General features: G+C 42.9%; 1 protein-coding gene across 1 annotated transcript; it reads left to right on the forward strand.

Annotated features, from left to right (window-relative positions):
- The first annotated feature begins 3,138 nt into the window (after positions 1-3,138).
- On the forward strand, positions 3,139-10,446 carry stx3a (syntaxin 3a). The gene is made up of 11 exons (XM_063219653.1): positions 3,139-3,168; positions 4,882-4,953; positions 5,532-5,631; positions 6,130-6,204; positions 6,779-6,849; positions 7,249-7,357; positions 7,718-7,791; positions 8,802-8,936; positions 9,521-9,631; positions 10,030-10,117; positions 10,262-10,446. The coding sequence occupies exons 1-10, from the start codon at positions 3,139-3,141 to the stop codon at positions 10,105-10,107; spliced, it is 855 nt and encodes a 284-aa protein (XP_063075723.1). The 3' UTR covers positions 10,108-10,117; positions 10,262-10,446.
- Positions 10,447-17,478: the final 7,032 nt, after the last annotated feature.

Here is a 17,478-nt window from a genome sequence, read left to right on the forward strand (position 1 = left end):
GCAAATGTGTCGCTATGTGTATGACGATGTCACAAGTCACCAATTAACAGTGCAACAATCACTGAGTTGTGGTGTAATTGAAACTATCTTTTGGTTTAAAACTGTTGCTTTCGCCAGTATTTAATATTTGGATTGTATTCCTCATGGAGAGGGTATATGCTTGCGCGGGGTGTGAACAGTGTCTTCATGAGCAGGGAAGTTGGGTACGCTATTGTTTTCAGGGAGGAGTTAAGTCTATACAAAATGGAAGTCCAAAGCAGCCTGCAAATTTTTGCAAAACCATGTGCGATCTTCCTGCTTGTCAGCCATTAAACTACTATGGGCATGTTAAATGGCACGTCTGTCTGCCTTTGCCTTTGATGAGTGTCCCTAATATTTTGGCTGGAGGACAAATAGAACTATGTGCAACTTTTGACTTTGCTAATTAAAAGTGATATGAATGAATTTGAAATAGCAAGACTGTCGCCGTGAATACACAAATCGTTGGATCGCCATGCTCGTATTTGTTGAACGTGTTGACCACTAGGCTACAGGTGGCTGTGACCCCTCCAGAAGGCAAATATTGTGACAAATTTACATAGACAGTGTCATAACTAGGATCTAGGAATTAAGGATAACATGCCTACGAGCTATACTGAACACAACAGATACATTTTTCAATATTGCATATTGGGCCCTGTGGGGGCCCCTAGGCTGCAGACATATTGAGCCTATGCATTAATCTGGCCCTGGATATCCTTATAATAAATTAATGGAATGGTTTCGTGTCTGATGACGGACAGCATTTTCTTGAGAGACAATCTGTTCGTATAAAAGGCAATGTCGTAATTTAGTACTATAAAACAAACTTCAATTGCCATTTCTTTAGGTTCTCATTGTAGACTACCAGTGACTATTTATTTATTTTGTATATCTTCTTTCTTTTTACTCATTGTGTCTTTGTATGCTACGCCATGTGTGTTCTGTTAATAAAGAATGTAATAAAAAAATAAAAATATGTGGCCCTGGTTCAATCACAAATCTCCATGCATGGTTTGGACGTCATCCCCATTGCCTCTCCACAGCGACCCCCAGTGTATGTAGCTACACACAGCATGCCAGTGATACAATAGTGACTAGCACTGAATGGCAACTCATAATAGGCCGAGGTCAATTCTTTTCTCAAAGCCATAATATTCCAAAGAGTCCATGTAACCTCTCCTAAGCCATCAGAAAGGATGATGTGTGCATGTCAGTTTGGAATCAACCTGTTCTCAGTTTTCTATAATGTATGCTCCAGAGCTCCAATTACCAATTCTTTCAGTGAGTGTGTCTGACACACACCGCCGAGGTGAAATAAGTAGTAGGCCGATGACTATGGTGCAGATGTGAGCACAGGGAACGCACCGCATGCATGAATCACATTGCCTTTGTTCTAAGGAAGAAACATCACATTTATACACACCATCTGTTCTTGTGGATTATTGCCACCATGGTTATGTTTCAAGTTTCTCTTTGGGTTTCAGTAAACGCACACCGTTTGAGGTGCGTACGGCAGACAATGGATTCAAATTGAAAAAGGAGGGTCGTCGCACACTCAGAACTTCATGCAGTTACATTTAATAAGACCAACGTTTCGGCTTACGCCTTCATCAGGGTCATCAGATGACCCTGATGAAGGCGTAAGCCGAAACGTTGGTCTTATTAAATGTAACTGCATGAAGTTCTGAGTGTGCGACGACTATGTTTCAAGTTTCAAAATGGTTTATTTGCTGATTTTATATTTCTGAAGGCATATGAAAAGTATCAAAATACTGAAATATTTAAAGACTTCTGTGTCATTGCCATCATTCTCTATCTGCTAGAAACTGGTGTTGAAGTTATACAGTACATTCCGAGCCCAGGCTAAAAATTGGATTTGACCAAATTTGATGCTTTTATCACAAAGTGATTGGTTATTGCATAGCCGCTGAGCTATAAAAGCATACTCCTCAGCAATGGAAAGCGTCATGACAGGGTCCACCATCATCACCTGGTACGCCACAGTGCCTGAACTCGAGGCACAACAAAGAGGAAGGAATTCTGCTGAAGGCCATGAATGTCAAACAGAGAAAATCAAGAGCCAATACAATTCTTAAAGACCAATGGCACCTATGGGCTGCTCTGAAAATTGAGATAAGGCAGGCGACTGCTGTCATAGGGAAAGGACAGAGAGACAGAAAATGAGTTTCTTTCCTCAAGCAATTACTCCTCCTAATCTGTTCTACAAAAGACAAAGTGCAGTATGCTAACATTGAATTAAAAAAAAAATACCTTCAAAGCCTCAAGTAAAGCTTGGACTGAACACACACACTCACTTTTTTGAACAGGCAACTCATGTGACATGACAGTATCTATATTTATGACAAATACACATCCTTGCATCCTGGTACTTCAGCTAGCCTACCCCATGCCAGCCACGCTTGCAGGTGCACAGTGTAGGGGCAGGACTAAAACACCAACAAGTAACCACAGTTTGAACATGCGCCATGTTCTCTCCACTAGATGGAGACAGGCTGTCAAAATGATGTTGCTCCAGACACGCAACATCATAGGTAGCCTAATTGCACTCTATGCACTATCTCTAACGATTATTGGTCACTAAAAATGTATTAAAGCTTATTCCTTGGTGTTTAGCATCGTACACGTGTACTTTGGCTACTCTGTGACCTGCGTCTCTATGAGCGACTCGTGGGTACCATGAGCGCATCCATTTGGTCTTGCGTGAAGTAACCTATGCCAAGTGCGCCGTGACAGCGAAGCGCATGGACGAGAGAATGAAAAACGGAGGCAGAAAGATTAGTCGCCCAGCATACAACTGTTGTCTTAATCCCCCTTGAGAGGATAGGCTTAGTAAACTACAGTTCTCTGTAGGTACAGCCATATTGCGAAACCTGTGCTCTGAAAATCGGGGTATCCAAAGGAACTGTTTTGGAGAAAATAAATCAGTGGCAGCTTGTTTTCTGTAATAGGCTAATTAATTACTAACTATCGGCCGTATGGTCCCTGTTAATACTCTGTAGAGTGGCTTCATTAGGTTCTTAGGCCTTCGTAGTTCTGCTTTATCTGAAAGTCTGTCATACACATTCTCTCTCAACAAGTGCCCATCAAGCTGTCAAAATGAAGGACCGATTGGAACAACTTAAAGCGGTAAGACAATACATAATTACTATATAAACGTTATTATCCATGGAGGGTTTAGTTCATGTATTGCAACTATGGCATAGGCCTACTATTGTAGACCTATACTGGACGGGTATGGTGATACGAGAATTGCTAGATTGCGCAACTTTCACCTGATTAAAACGTTAACAAGTGCCGCCAGGTAGGTTTATTAGAAAGAGATAGAATCGAGCAGTAACGCTTGCTTGCTAAGGCCATGGTTCATCCAAGGGCTGTGTATGTGAGTGGCTGCACTCCTGAAGAACTAACTTGACCCTACAGTCTGCCAACACATTCTTTGATAGCAGCAGATCACTAGCTGACATTTTGCTTTGGTGGCCAATGTACCCTGTGAAGGCCCATAGCTCATAACCTACAGAAGTGTCACAGAGACATGGTTATGTTTGGAGACTATGCGAGTCAATGGAGTCATTCATCAATGTGAAATGTGTGACTTTCACCGTCAAACGTAACCAAAGCAAAGGGGGTCTTTAATGGAACGCCAGTCTTTCCCTGGGTCCAGCAAATGTGATGGTGAAATGCTGTAAGGCACGCAAAAGTATAGTCTGATTATTTCTAGGAAAGCTGCTTGCCACACCATGCCATGCCAAATTCGCACCAAACGCAAGGTCGCGCGTAAAAACGGCATTCGGAGAGGTGGGACAGGTCGCGGGAGGGGTCAAGTGGGGGATTCCGGGTGAGGGGGAAGGGTACCAGACAGGCCCGATTACGCTAAGAGGAAGGATTGTACCTCTATTTGCTTTGCTAACCAACTACATGTGTTTATTCATTTGCTTGATAATTGGGCTATTTCAGGTTAGTCATTAACCTGTTTCAGGTTATACACTTTTGCGCACAACTATATGATACAGAAATACCGGTGGCAGATGGACACTCCCAACTGAGATCGCTCCCGGACGTGTAGTCCCAGGTGTTTCTATCACTCCCGGACGTGTAGTCCCACCCGATTATATTTCACGTATTATCATACACTGCCACATACAAGCAATTTAGGGTTAGGGTTAGGTTTAGGGTTAGGGTTAGAAACAAAAAACTAACATCAAAAAGATAACTAGCTCCGTTATATGGCGGTGGGATCGATAGTCTGGCTAGTGGGAGCGAGCCGACAGGGGAGCGTCCTGCGTTGGGAGCGACAATCAGGGAATCAGAAATACACTTCATTCGATGCTAAATATAGCCTCCTTTGTTCTTCTACAGAGAATACCTACAGGTGTACACTACGTCTACTATACACTCTAACAGGCTGTTAAACAGGTTGTTGCACAGACAGGGACAAGGTGATAAAGCACCTGCCCCTTTGCCCAACTGGACAAAAAAGTGCCCTTTTCAAGTTCTTCGAAAGTTTTTTTTTGTCACTGTAGTCCATGTACTGTGGTCCATGTTGACATGATAATCTGTTTTCCATGATGCATGATCAAACGCATGTGAGAATAATGCCCCGATATAGCCTCTATAGCCAGAAGTTCCACATGCCCCCAACACCTGCCCCAAAAATGTCTGTGCAACCCACTGCAGTAATAGTATATTACTGTTGAAGCTTCTTTCATTCAAAGCTGTGGTGGCTTGACACTCTATTAGATATACAGCAGGAGAATTACAATGATGTTCTCTGCCAATTAAAAGCCTTCTGTGGCAACCTATTTCACACACTTCCCCTGTCTGCCTTTTCTGTTTCCTCAGAAATCTGATGTTCCAGATGATGTGGAAGTTCCTGTTGAGAAAGAAGCATTTATGGATGAATTCTTTGCCCAGGTATTGCTTGCTATTCATAAATGTCTCCCTGTATTTACAGTATAAGTAGTGGCCCAAAGCTTAGGCCTGCTTTTTTATGCAATGTTGTTTTTTGAACAGCAGTCTTTACATTTATAATGACACTGGCTCACACCTGATACTGAATCGGAGGTGTCAAAAGTAAAAGCAGAAGTAAACAAACAAAAAACCCAAAACAAACCAAAAAATCCTGCCTCAGTTCATTAACAGTGTACAGGTAGCTGATTCCCCACTGATTCTCTTTATTTTGCTTTGTAACGACACAGCTATCCACCTCATTAGGTACAGTGGAATAACTAAATGTACTCCTGCTTTTACTTCTGACACATCTGTGGTGAATTTCTCAAAACCAAAGTTGCTAACTACAGTAGCTACTTTGCTGTTTTCAATGCATTTTCCCATTGGCAACTACCGAAGTTGCTAACAGGCTAACAACTTCTCTTTTGAGAAACTCTCCCCTGGGGTATTGAATCATGGGTGCATGCATGGGTCATTGTGTTTTCACACCCTCATTTGATGTTGTGTGTATGTCTGTGCACATGTTCATTTTTCACCCTCAGGCCGAGGACATCCGCGCCAGTATTGATAAGATAGATGAGAATGTGACGGAAATTAAGAAGCTGTACTCAGTCATCCTCTCCGCCCCCACGTCAGACCAGAGTAAACATCATCATCATCATCATCATCATCATCTCTCTCTCTGTCTCTGTCTCTCTCTCTCTCTCTCTCTCTCTCTCTCTCTCTCTCTCTCTCTCTCTCTCTCTCTCTCTCTCTCTCTCTCTCTCTCTCTCTCTCTCTCTCTCTCTCTCTCTCTCTCTCTGACAGTCTCTGTCTTCCTCTTTCTGGATCTCTCAGTCCCACCCCTCTGTCCTCTCCCTATGACATCTCTCCCTATGCTTCTGAATGAATGGATGAATTTGACTGAATGAATGCATAAATGAACGAATTAATATTGTTCTTTCATTTTCGGTCTTCTGTTTCATATTCATTTGTCTTCATTTTCTGTATGTTCTGTTAGCTGTCCATCAGCCTTTAAATGCATTGCAATTCTCTGTACAATACCGAATGCATTTGGTCATCATTCTGCCAAGGTTTTGGGACCCTAATTTGTTTATTTTTCACCCTGTCTTTTCTCCTACCTCAATTCCCATTGCACAGAGACACAAGATGATGTGGAGGCCCGTACCAATGAGATCAAGAAGATGGCGAATAATGCTCGGAACAAGTTGAAGAGTCAGTGCTGTCTCTTGTTTTCTTGTTGATAGTGTAATTTTGTCAGCGCTAATATAGTGCTAACCTTCTTATTGGAGTAACTTAGAAAAAGGAAAGTATCACACAACAATGTTTTTAATGAGTTGCTGGCCACAGGCAATCGGGAATAATTCAATCATCAATAAATGGTTTGTGGTTTTATTATATGACGTGGCATATCGGCTTTCTGGCCTTCTTAACATTTTAAGAATGGACAGACGGCCAATTAGTCTCTTAGCGTGATAATAACCATGGGGCAGAGTGTGCGGCATCTTTATGATTTTGATTGATAAGCTACTTTATTGGACTAAACCTGATGATCGAGGCAGGCTGAACCTGGATAGTTCTTGAAGTACCATGACCATTTTGGTTTGAAATGCTACAATGCTATAACTAGGTTGCTGTTACTCCTACAATTTGCTTAGTAATAATAATAATAATACATTTTATTGTGAGCGCCTTTCAAAATACCCAAGGACACTTTGCATTCCAAAAAAAATTAGGCCTAATTATCAGCTGTCTTTCGGTTTGTATGTTGTTTTGTCCCCTGCAACAGGCATTGAGAAGAGTTTCGACGAAAACCCAGATGAACGTGTGTCAGCAGACATGAGGATCAAAAAGTCTCAGGTACGTGTGTGTGTGTGTGTGTGTGTGTGTGTGTGTGTGTGTGTGTGTGTGTGTGTGTGTGTGTGTGTGTGTGTGTGTGTGTGTGTGTGTGTGTGTGGTATGAATGCTGAATGTTGTCCTTTGAGATCTCATATGTCTTATACTGTACGTATATTTAATTGGATGCATAACAACACATTAAAAACACATGAGAAGAATTGATCACACACAAAAAAAATTCTGTAAGTCACTTGGCCCACATCATCCTTTGGGCCGTGCCAAGAATGCTCTTCCCAGTGTGATCTACTGCATGTCTGTTAAAATGTGTCAAATTCTATCACATCTGTCTATCTGTCGAGTGTGTTCTGCAGTTATGTGCATATAAAAGTATGATTCCCTGCTTTTTTGCTTCCTTTGCAGCATGCCATCTTGGCCAAAAAGTTTGTGGAAGTAATGACCAAGTACAATGAAGCACAGATGGAGTTCAGAGACAAGAGCAAGGGACGTATTGCCAGACAACTTGAAATCAGTGAGTGCTGTTTGCTGTAGCAGACTACTATGATGTATCAGAAAAATATCTTTGGATTAGAAGCAGACTCATACAGTATACAGTACAGTATGCTAGACCCACACAGCCTTAGTGCCGCAAGCTTAACCATACATTCATTTGCAATCTCCTTTCACATAGTGTTGTATACATGTTCAGGGCAGACAGAGAAAGTGTATGATAGAGAGAGTGTGTGCACCTATTGTAGATACATTGTATGTACTGTATACTGTACTGTATACTGTACATGTATGATTGGTTTGTGTTTGCGTGTGTGCATACACGTGTTTGTTTGTGTGATGTATTTATTTGAATGACTCACCATACAGTGTCTTTTCACAGCGGGCAAAGCCACCACAGATGAGGAGCTGGAGGAGATGCTGGAGGGAGGGAATGCGGCGGTGTTCACAGCTGGGGTAAAACTTCATGACTATGTCTTCTGTGCAGAGGCGATTCTAATGCCAGCTGGGGCCCCAAGCAAAAAATCAAAAGAATGAACATTTGAAACAAAATTGCCACAACTGAAGTAAAGTCTGAGCTGTTATTTGCCGTCTAGGGGCCCCAAGCGACAGCCTGGCAAGATACGCCTCTGCTTCTGTGTTCCACACGGCCAAGTGTATAATCATGCACATGCATAAAAGAGGCAGGATCATAATTTTGATTCAAAAGAAGAGTATGAAGATATCGCTACTAGTATCCCTCAAAATCAGCTGGTGTTCTTGAAGGGTGCAATGTTCAACAAAAACGGTGGAGCAATCCTTGGTCCAGGCACTTCAGGTGATTTAGAAAGTCCAAAACAATCTTTATTCAGTGGGCTAGTACATCGCAACATCATGTTGATTCAAGCAAAACAGTTAAAGCCATGACTATATTTATATCAGTGATCTTTGGTGTGCGGATCACCTATGGCTTTTTACATGTCTTGTGAGTTCTCATAGTACTCCATGCTGGTCTCTGGATCCTTTATTGCAGTGCTATTACAAATGGCTGAGCTACATACACTTTTGGGGGGAAACAAAACAAAACTAAAATCTGTGAACTAATTAAGAGCACCTCAGTAGTGTAATTGCAGTGTGCATCCTTCCCTTGACTGTTTGTTCTGTTCATTCTGTTTGTTTGTATAGCTTGTGATATACTATATTCTAAGCATACTTTAGAAATACACTGTACTTGTCCCTGTTGAATACGATGGCTTCAATTATTTGCATAGCTTGTGATGTACAACATTTTCCAAACACACACTCACTACGTTAACACAATGTTTTTAATTCCGACTTAATGATTCAGAATTTGTATAGTTCTGTTGAGTTTACTTTGATCTTTCAAAGCAGAATTAAGTTTTATTCAGAATTAAAGTCAGTAAATTCAGAATTAAATGTCTCATGTAAAGGTAGCAATTAGAATATACTGACTCATCCTGTTGCAGATCATGGCTTCAAACATCTCCAAGGAGCAGCTGGGTGAGATAGAGGCGAGACACAAAGACATCATGCGTCTGGAGAGCAGTATCAAGGAGCTGCACGACATGTTTGTGGACATTGCTATGCTGGTGGAGAACCAGGTAACGCAGCTATGAATCCGTGCATTGTTGACAGGGTTTCTCCCAGCACTTTACAATTAAGCAGCCACCTTGACAAACACCTCCCACCTTGTCTACTATGTCCCCTGTGAAGATAAGGCTTTTGTATTGTTAATATGATTTCTAAAGTTGCTTTACAAAAGGTTGCATGAACTGTTTGGTTTTGGGGTGGTTTTCTATCACATCTTAAATGGAAGGTCTCTGATACTGGCGATCCCACCACCCACCTTGACTAACAAATGTTTTGCGGTAAAAGCCGGACAGTGCACACAGACCGGTACTAAAACAGTAGGTCATTAGTAAATCGCATATTGACTTACTCTGCCCAGCACAATTAGCTTCCAAACATAAGTGGTCATTCCTGCTTGCGCATCTTGAGCTGCTGTCTCCCTTTCACAGCTGCCAGTGTGAGTGTAGAGATATGCACCAGAAATCATTCATCTGTGGACTATGGCAGAGCAGAAGAATGGCAACATGTAGAAAGTAACATTCAGAAAATATATCACTGTTTCACATGATATGTACGTATGTATGTGTGCCTCAACTCAATCTCTTAACACCACCAGGGTACCATGATTGATAGAATTGAAAGCAACGTAGACCAGTCGGCAGGATTCGTAGAAAGGGCTGTGGCAGACACCAAGAAAGCAGCAGCATTTCGACAGGCAGCTCGCAGGGTAAGTCTGGAAGAACACTTTTTTTGTGTTGTGAAAACTGTTCGCTGAAACATCTTACAAATGCCGTGCATGCACAGTCCTCTTAAAGCAGGCCCTGAGTTTCAATGGAATTTCAGGTGTGTCCGGCATTGTGCGCCTCACTGCACTCATTAACCAGCCTTCTGTCTTATAACTTCACTGAAATTACAAACACAATTGTATTGCATCTGATGTATTATGTTTAAGTTTCATTCCTTCATTTATTGAATGGTTCCGTTACTTTTGTATGTACACCACTGAGTTGTTTTCCTTTTCTTTTTTCCCCCCATTTCCTATTCATCTCTTTCCTTTTGTCCTCTATCTCTCCTTCTTGGGACACCTCTCTGGCTATGTCTCACACACAACTTTACAACCTTTAGAAGCAATTGATGATCACGATGTGCTTGTCCGTTGTCGGCATCATTGTTGCTGCGTATTTGTACAGCTTGCTCACATAGGATTTGAGAGGTAACAGTCTATGACAGTAATATAATAGTGTATTAATGCTCATGACAATTGTTAGCTTCTTTAAGTGGTGTTTGTTTGTATATGTTTGCTGTGAAATATGTTCAGGGTATTCAGTTTTTAAACACTGGTACTTTTTTAATGCAGGTGAGGAAAAGCTGCCCCAAGCAAATGTCTGGATGGACCATCATCTATGTCACTCCTTATGTCCTCTTACTTATTTGTATTGTAAAATCCCTTCTTTTTTCATCTCGCTCTTTCATCTGTGCCCCATGCAAGTTATTCATGTTTGGTTAAAGGGGTATGCCACTATTTTGGGGCTTAATACAGTTAAAATTGTTGGCCAGGGTTTATATAGGTGGTAAAGTGTCTTATTTTTCATGTAAGCCGTTGTCTTGTTTTAAGACAAGTTAAAAGAGGGAGCATGTCGCTAAGCTAGTGAAAGTCAATGGATCCGTGTAGCATGTTGCAATGCTACATGGATGCATTGACTTTCACTAGCTTAGCGACATACTCCCTCTTTTAACTTGTCTTAAAGCAAGACAACGCTTAACATGAAAAATAAGACACTTTACCACCTTTATAAACCCTGGCCAACGATTTTAACTGTATTAAGCCCCAAAATAGTGGCATACCCCTTTAAGCCCAATGTCACCATTTTTCTAGCATGGCTAGGCCTAATAGTGGGATGACAATTTGTTTTGTTTTATTTTTCATTTATTTTCTTTTCCATGTTTTGTGGCCATAATCATCCAAATGATGAAACATAAAATAGACACACCAATTGCAATTTTACTAAACTTTTGATATTCATGTAAACACTTTCCTCTTGTGCTCCAATCGGTAGGTGACAGTTTGTTACCAACTAATTTTCGCACATGGCTTCAACGTTTTGTAGATCTCCAAGTTGTGACTGATTGAATTGTTTTGCCTGTGTGTTGTAGACTTGTGCACCAGATTTATCGGTTTACGTCTGTTTAAACGAATAAATGCCTGTTTTAAATTGTGTAGGTATTGCCTTCATGATCATGTAATTAAAATAAGTCATCTATACACACTGCTGCTTGTCTTTTATGCTGACCTAAAAGCAGGCCTATTCAATTCATGTCAAGCAAAAAGGTTTGCTGATAGAGAGTTGTCGAAATTCATGCAAGGATGTCTGCTACTTGCTTCTGAATTACTGTTCTGCTAAGCCTGTTTGCAAACTATGATTTGGATAGTATCGTGTCTGAGACTAGGCCTATAGGATTCTGGTGGGGATTCAACAGGAAGAATGTGTATGCAAGATAAACCTGTCACATTATGAAGGCGACAGGGCAAAGGGGACAATTGTGTCCAATTTCTGCCGCTGCACAATTTCTAACCAGAGTGCTTTGTAATTTCGCAGGGGGCATGCGCCTGCTGCAGACTGTTGTAAGAACAAGCCCATTGCCCGCGTTCATGACGGAGCAGAATTGTGCCACCACGAGCATGGCCCCAATAGCTGCGTTTGCAACAGGCTTGGACACAACCAATCAGATATTTTCGTGATCAAAATGAGATCTGCTTGGTCTAACAAAGGTGGGGTTGAATGCTTAGCAAACAAGATGGACAGTTTTATCCAACGTGATTTCCCAAGACATAAAAAACACTGCTTCCTACTTGAAGCAGTGAGTGAACTGCCTCACAAGCATGTGGACTACACCCGCAATTCACGTCAGATAGATGAATGCCAATCAGGGTAGATTACCGACGGCATGGAGGAGGTCCTGAGCCAGAGCAGTTGCTCTGAGGTGACTGCGCGACTGCTTAGGAAAAATGTTGTTTCCGCAATGACTTAAGGGCGGGTTATGCTCTGTGTAGAGCCTCAACGGAGTGACTCAACGCAGTGAATTTTAATTTATAGCTCCATTCTAGCTCTATCCGTTTCCGTCGCAACGGTAGGGGCAGCGAGATGATTGTTCAAACTGCCTTCAATACAAAGAGTAAACTTGATGTGTCGGTTGTTTTTTAGCTTCACATAGGCCTACTCGACGACAATGAAAATGAAACATTAAATCTTTATGTCACATGCATTTTTTGATCGCACTGGCAGCCAGCGCCGTAGTTTGGAACAAAGAAGTGGCTCATCTGTCAAGGATAGGTCGCACGAAGCGGAATGTTTCCTCGACCTCGGAAACACTATTCAACTGTTTAAATAATTTCAGCGGCGTAACTTGCAAGCGCACGTGTTGTCTTTGGTTCGTGTAGGCCTAAATAAATTAAATGACAAAGCACAGGCAACTTATTTAATGAAGAGCTCACAGTCCGTAGCCCGACGAAGGTTAGAACAAGGAAGTAGCTTGTTCTCGAGGACAGAGCAGGCTGCTCGAGAGGACCAATCAGAGACCTCTTTTCTCTCCTTCCCGCCCTTCACTCCGTTGCCGTCTGCATCAGGGGCAAAACATACCAAAGCGGAACGGAATGGTCGCGGGACGAACGCGGTCTTTCTGCTTAGTTTCGGCCGGTGTGTTTTTCTCTGCCTTGTAGTGAAGGGCATGGCGATTCTTTCGCGCCAGTTCGTTCTCTTCGTTCAGTTCTGATGAGGAATTCGTTCGTTCACAGTTCGTTCAGTCGTTCATTTTGATTACGTCACGCCACAATGCAGGAGAGCAAGGGGTGAATGACGAGCGAACTAGTTCAGTGAACGAGAGGAGGAGGGGGGCATTCATACTTTGCCTGTGTGCTTCTCATGTCCAAACATATCAACTTAACTCATTTTGCCTAGTTATATTATTTATTTAACAGCAGCACACATTTAAAAAAGCCCAATTACAAGCTGTTTTAACCAAAAAGTATGCCTTCGTCTCTGCCACGTTAAGTTGTTTATTCGTGGTCATGGAGACTGTTGCTATGCGCCCAGGCTGGTCTCTCGTTCGCGGGCTCAATACAGTTCGTTCTCGCTGTGCTGTGTAGATCTAAGGTGATCATCGTGTCTAAACATATCACCTGAAACCTATTTTGCAGATTAATTTTATGTATTGAACAGTATCACCCATTAAAAAAAGAATAAAATATCATTTCAAGTGGCATTTCCAACTAGAAGTATGCCTTTGTCTCTGCCACGTTAAGTTGTGTATTCGTGGTCATGGAAACCATTGGCTGCAGTTCACTGGCTCCTCGTTCAGGAACGAGAGCTCAGCTCGTTCAGAGCTGTGAACTGTGGACTATGTGAACTGCTGAGCTCTTCTGAATTATGAACTAAATACCCGATATGTGTAAAAACTCTGGTAATATTAAGATATCACATTAAGAGATAAAGTGGTGCCCCTTTGCGCAGATTAAAATGCTCATTGGACGACCACTTCTGCTACTGTCTGACTGACTAGTGACAGACCGGTGATTCACCAACGAACGAAGTGAACGAGAGGCGGGGAACTAGTTCGCTTCGTTCACTTCAAAGACTCGTTCAAAACGAACGGTTCGTTCGTGAACGACACATTACTACTGCCTTGCACACTGACAGCGTCGGCGTGCGCGGCCAGTCCTGTTCAAAACCCCCTCACAGCTAAAGCTAGCGTGCTACTTTGCCATTCATTTGAATGAAACACTGTTGGTCGCCGGCGTGAAAAATATGCTCGAGTTCTATATTCCAAATGCAGCGCGGCGTGGAGCCGGCTCCCGCGCCACTGACTCCCGACTACCGCCGGTTGGTGTGTAAGGACAGATTTGTTTCAATGTATTTTCACAGACGCCGGTAAAAAACGTGGCCGCCCTGGTGTGTAAGGGGTCTTACACACCAGGGCGGTAAAGCGTCGCGGAACGGCCGCGTTTTTTACCGGCGGTGTCTCATTCAAATGAATGGCAGAGTAGCATGCTAGCTTTGGCTGTGGGGAGGGTTTTGAACAGGACTGGTCGCGCACACCGCACGCAGCAGTGCTGCTTTAGCTAGGCAGCGAGCATGCGCACTTTGCCATTTTGATGCATTGTGGTTAGAAGATTCTAACCAGAATGCTTCAAACTGACAAAATGCGCATGCCCACTGCCTAGCAAAAGCAGCACTGCTTTGTCACGAACGAGCCTACTGCATCACGACGCAGGGAAGTTGGTCTCGAGGCATAAATCACCCTTTAACCCCATGTGACATGACTGCGGCGCAGAGGTCACTCGCATATACTCATGAACGGTCATCCGGGTACTTTGCTCTTAAATTTGCGTTACGCCCCTTTATGGGTGAAAACAAACCGAATGTCTCATTGACTTACATGCTACATTGGCTAGCCTAAATGAATACATTCCATGCTTCAGCCACGGCTGTTTGGCTATATTATTTGAACAACCGGCAACGGAACACGTTTTCGGCATGTTGCGCGTGAACAACGCTAGTCTACAGGTCCGTATCTTTCGTTTATTAATCCCCAACATCACCAATTGACTTGCATGTGTTGTTTTCCCCCACAAATGGGCGTAACGCACATGGAAAACGTCACGCCGTTCATGAGTATGCTGTGCTGTGGACAGAAATTCTAACCAGGATGCTTCACGCGGGACATAGTGGGCATGCTCGTTGCCTAGCAAACTTGCTGCTTAGTTGAAATGCTACATCATGAACGACCTTATTAACAAATTTGTTTGCTTGATCACGGTGAGATCTGCTTGGTTTTAGAAAGGTGATTATGTATGTTCGGCAACCAACGTGGATAGAACTAGCATGACTTTCCAAGACATGAAAAACGCTGGTTTCTAGGCTTCCTTGCAAGTGAACTGCCTCGCAAACATGCGGACTGCGTACACAATTCACATCAGGTAGATGAGTGCCAATTAGGACAGATTACTGGCGACATGGAGGACCGAGGACGTTGTATGGCAGTGCAGCCAGGGTAGTGTAGCTGCCCAGCTGCGCAGCAGAAAATCCTGTTCCCGCGATGTGCACCAGAAGTCACTCCCATATGCTGCGCCGTGAACACAAATTCTAACTAGAATTATCCACGCAGTCGCAATACCAGGGCTTAACACTAACACACGCCAGGTAGCCAAATGCGGGTGAAAGTCGGCGTTGGCTAGTAGATACCGAAGGTTCACTAGCCATTCTGGCGGGTCCGTTACTATTCTGAATGATGAGGCACCGCATTTTGTAGTTTTTTTTCTTCGGACCGTCTTTGCTACAAAAGCAATACAATGCGATTTCGCGAGCCTACAATACCCATGAAGCACCTGTGTCACGTGTCACCTGTGTCTCACGCAAGCCAGGAATCTGATAGGCCTAGAGCTAGTCTTGCGAAGAGGAGCGAGCTACCGGGACATCAGCGTGCGCTTCGAAATGTCACTGGAAACCTTCACGTGAAAATAAAGTAGCGAAGTTCATCTCAACTGACCTGATTTGCGATCTGTCATTACTACAATACATAGTAGTAGTGGTCATTAAAATGACCAAAGCGAGAGGAAAACATGTCAGTCTGTCTTACTCTTGTGAAAGTCTCATTAGCGCAGTGATAAGACAAGGACACATGCGGCATTAATAATGTTTGGTTTAAATTATTTTCTGATTTGCCTGTGTCTTCATACCTTAATATTCCTCCATGTTTCTTGTGCTGTTGTTCCCGACTGTCAAACCGTTCTTAAAAAAACGCGCAGTAGTAGCCTTCCAGACTGCACAAAAGCATCCCATTGCATGTCCCTTCGCAGGTGCCCGTCTCGCCCGTTTGTATATTACAACTCACTATTAAACGGAATGAAAGGAAGTCGTAGCCCCTTCTGTAGTTACCGCATCTGTGTGTGCTTTCTAGTGGATACTTTTATAAGCAAATATCCCAGAAGAGTTATTCCACATCCATGTCCGAGGACCGGCCAACTTGGCAATGACTTTAGGCTATCTACTTTGCGCATGAATTTGGACGGCGACCTCCACAGATAGGCCTATATGATATGAAGAAGTCCCTCCAGATTAAAGACGAAAATATTTTGCTCTCGTGTAGCTTACATTTGTGCCCTTCTACAACACTGTGCTTGGTGTTTCTGCATGGTAGCCTAAATATAGGCCTACTATAGGCTATGCCATTCCTCAGATCAGTAAATCTGTTCTTTGCATAGCATGCATGCATGGACCAGTTAATAGGCCTAACAATTCTAATTGCCCTATAGCATATTATATTATATTATATTATATTATATTATATTATATTATATTATATTATATTAGGCCTATATTATATTATATTGGCCTACATTACATTATTAGGGCCTACAGCCTATTATATAATTAATTAAAGCTGCTATGATGGCTAAGAAAATTATGGCTAGTGAAAAGGCCCAATGGCTAGTGAGTCAGGAAAACCACTAGCCAAAATGGCTGGTAAGCGAAAAAGTTAGTGTCAAGCACTGCGCAATACGCATGTGAGCTGCACAGATCTGCGGAAAATGCAGCATCAATAACGAGCACACTGGCTGGGTTGGTGACGGTGCATAGCTGCACAGTCTGCGCCATGTGCATGCACACTTTGCAATTTTAATGCAATGTTCTAACCAGAATACATGTAAGCATGCAGAAATGTGCAGAAATGTGCCATCACGAACATGGCCGGGTCATTTCTCCGCAGTCTGCCGCATTTAGGGCAGTCATGGGTAAGCGGTTAGGGCGTCACATCTGTAGCGGAAAGGTTGCCAGTTTGACCCCTGACCAGCCAGGTTGGTGGGGGGAGTAATTAACCAGTGCACTATCCCATCCTCCTCCATAACCAGGCTGTCATCATGCTTTAGCGTATGTAAGCTATCGCACGCTAGTGCATTCAGCGTGCAGTTTTCCCGGCGATTTTGTTTTGCCACAGCGCATTTTTATTACTAAACGCAAATACGATTTGCTGTGCCCTAACCAAAACCATCCCTAAACCTAACCTGTCAGTAAAGCAATGTTTCTGCTGCTTTACTTTTGCCAAGAACAGCAACATTAGGGGAATTTGTAGCTAAATTGTGCCTAAACCAAAACCATCCCTAAACCTAACCTGTCACAGGGCATTGTGGAGCACGCCTTAACTTGAAAAGGCATATTGGACACACGCGATAGTGGGTTCAAATCAGCGTGTCATCTATACGCTCTGTCATGATGACATGTTGCCATAACTGAAGTGCTCTGAGCATGGTACCGTCCTGCTGCACTGCTCCCTTTCGGGCGCCATTGAGGGATGTCCCCCTTGCATTAATGCAATTTTGTTGTGTGCAGTGTGTAGGCCTACTTGTGTGCTGTGGAGTGCTGTGTCCTGATAAAAATGAGAGTTGGAGTTTCCCAGGTGGGCTTTCAATGCAAAATTACGATGCATTCTGGTCAGAAAATTGCATTTAAATGTTTAAGTGCGCATACGCACTACACAGATTGCACAGCAATGCACCGTCACGAACGCGGCCACAGCTCC

This window comes from Engraulis encrasicolus, chromosome 16, assembly GCF_034702125.1.
Source record: "Engraulis encrasicolus isolate BLACKSEA-1 chromosome 16, IST_EnEncr_1.0, whole genome shotgun sequence".
NCBI classification, from domain to species: domain Eukaryota; kingdom Metazoa; phylum Chordata; class Actinopteri; order Clupeiformes; family Engraulidae; genus Engraulis; species Engraulis encrasicolus.

Bases quoted from the DNA above. Each gene is read 5' to 3' on its own strand.
- stx3a (XM_063219653.1), top strand. From the start codon at position 3,139: ATGAAGGACCGATTGGAACAACTTAAAGCG. The intron at 6,205-6,778 runs GTCAGTGCTGTC...CCCCTGCAACAG, and splicing joins TGCTCGGAACAAGTTGAAGA to GCATTGAGAAGAGTTTCGAC. The intron at 7,792-8,801 runs GTAAAACTTCAT...ATCCTGTTGCAG, and splicing joins CGGCGGTGTTCACAGCTGGG to ATCATGGCTTCAAACATCTC.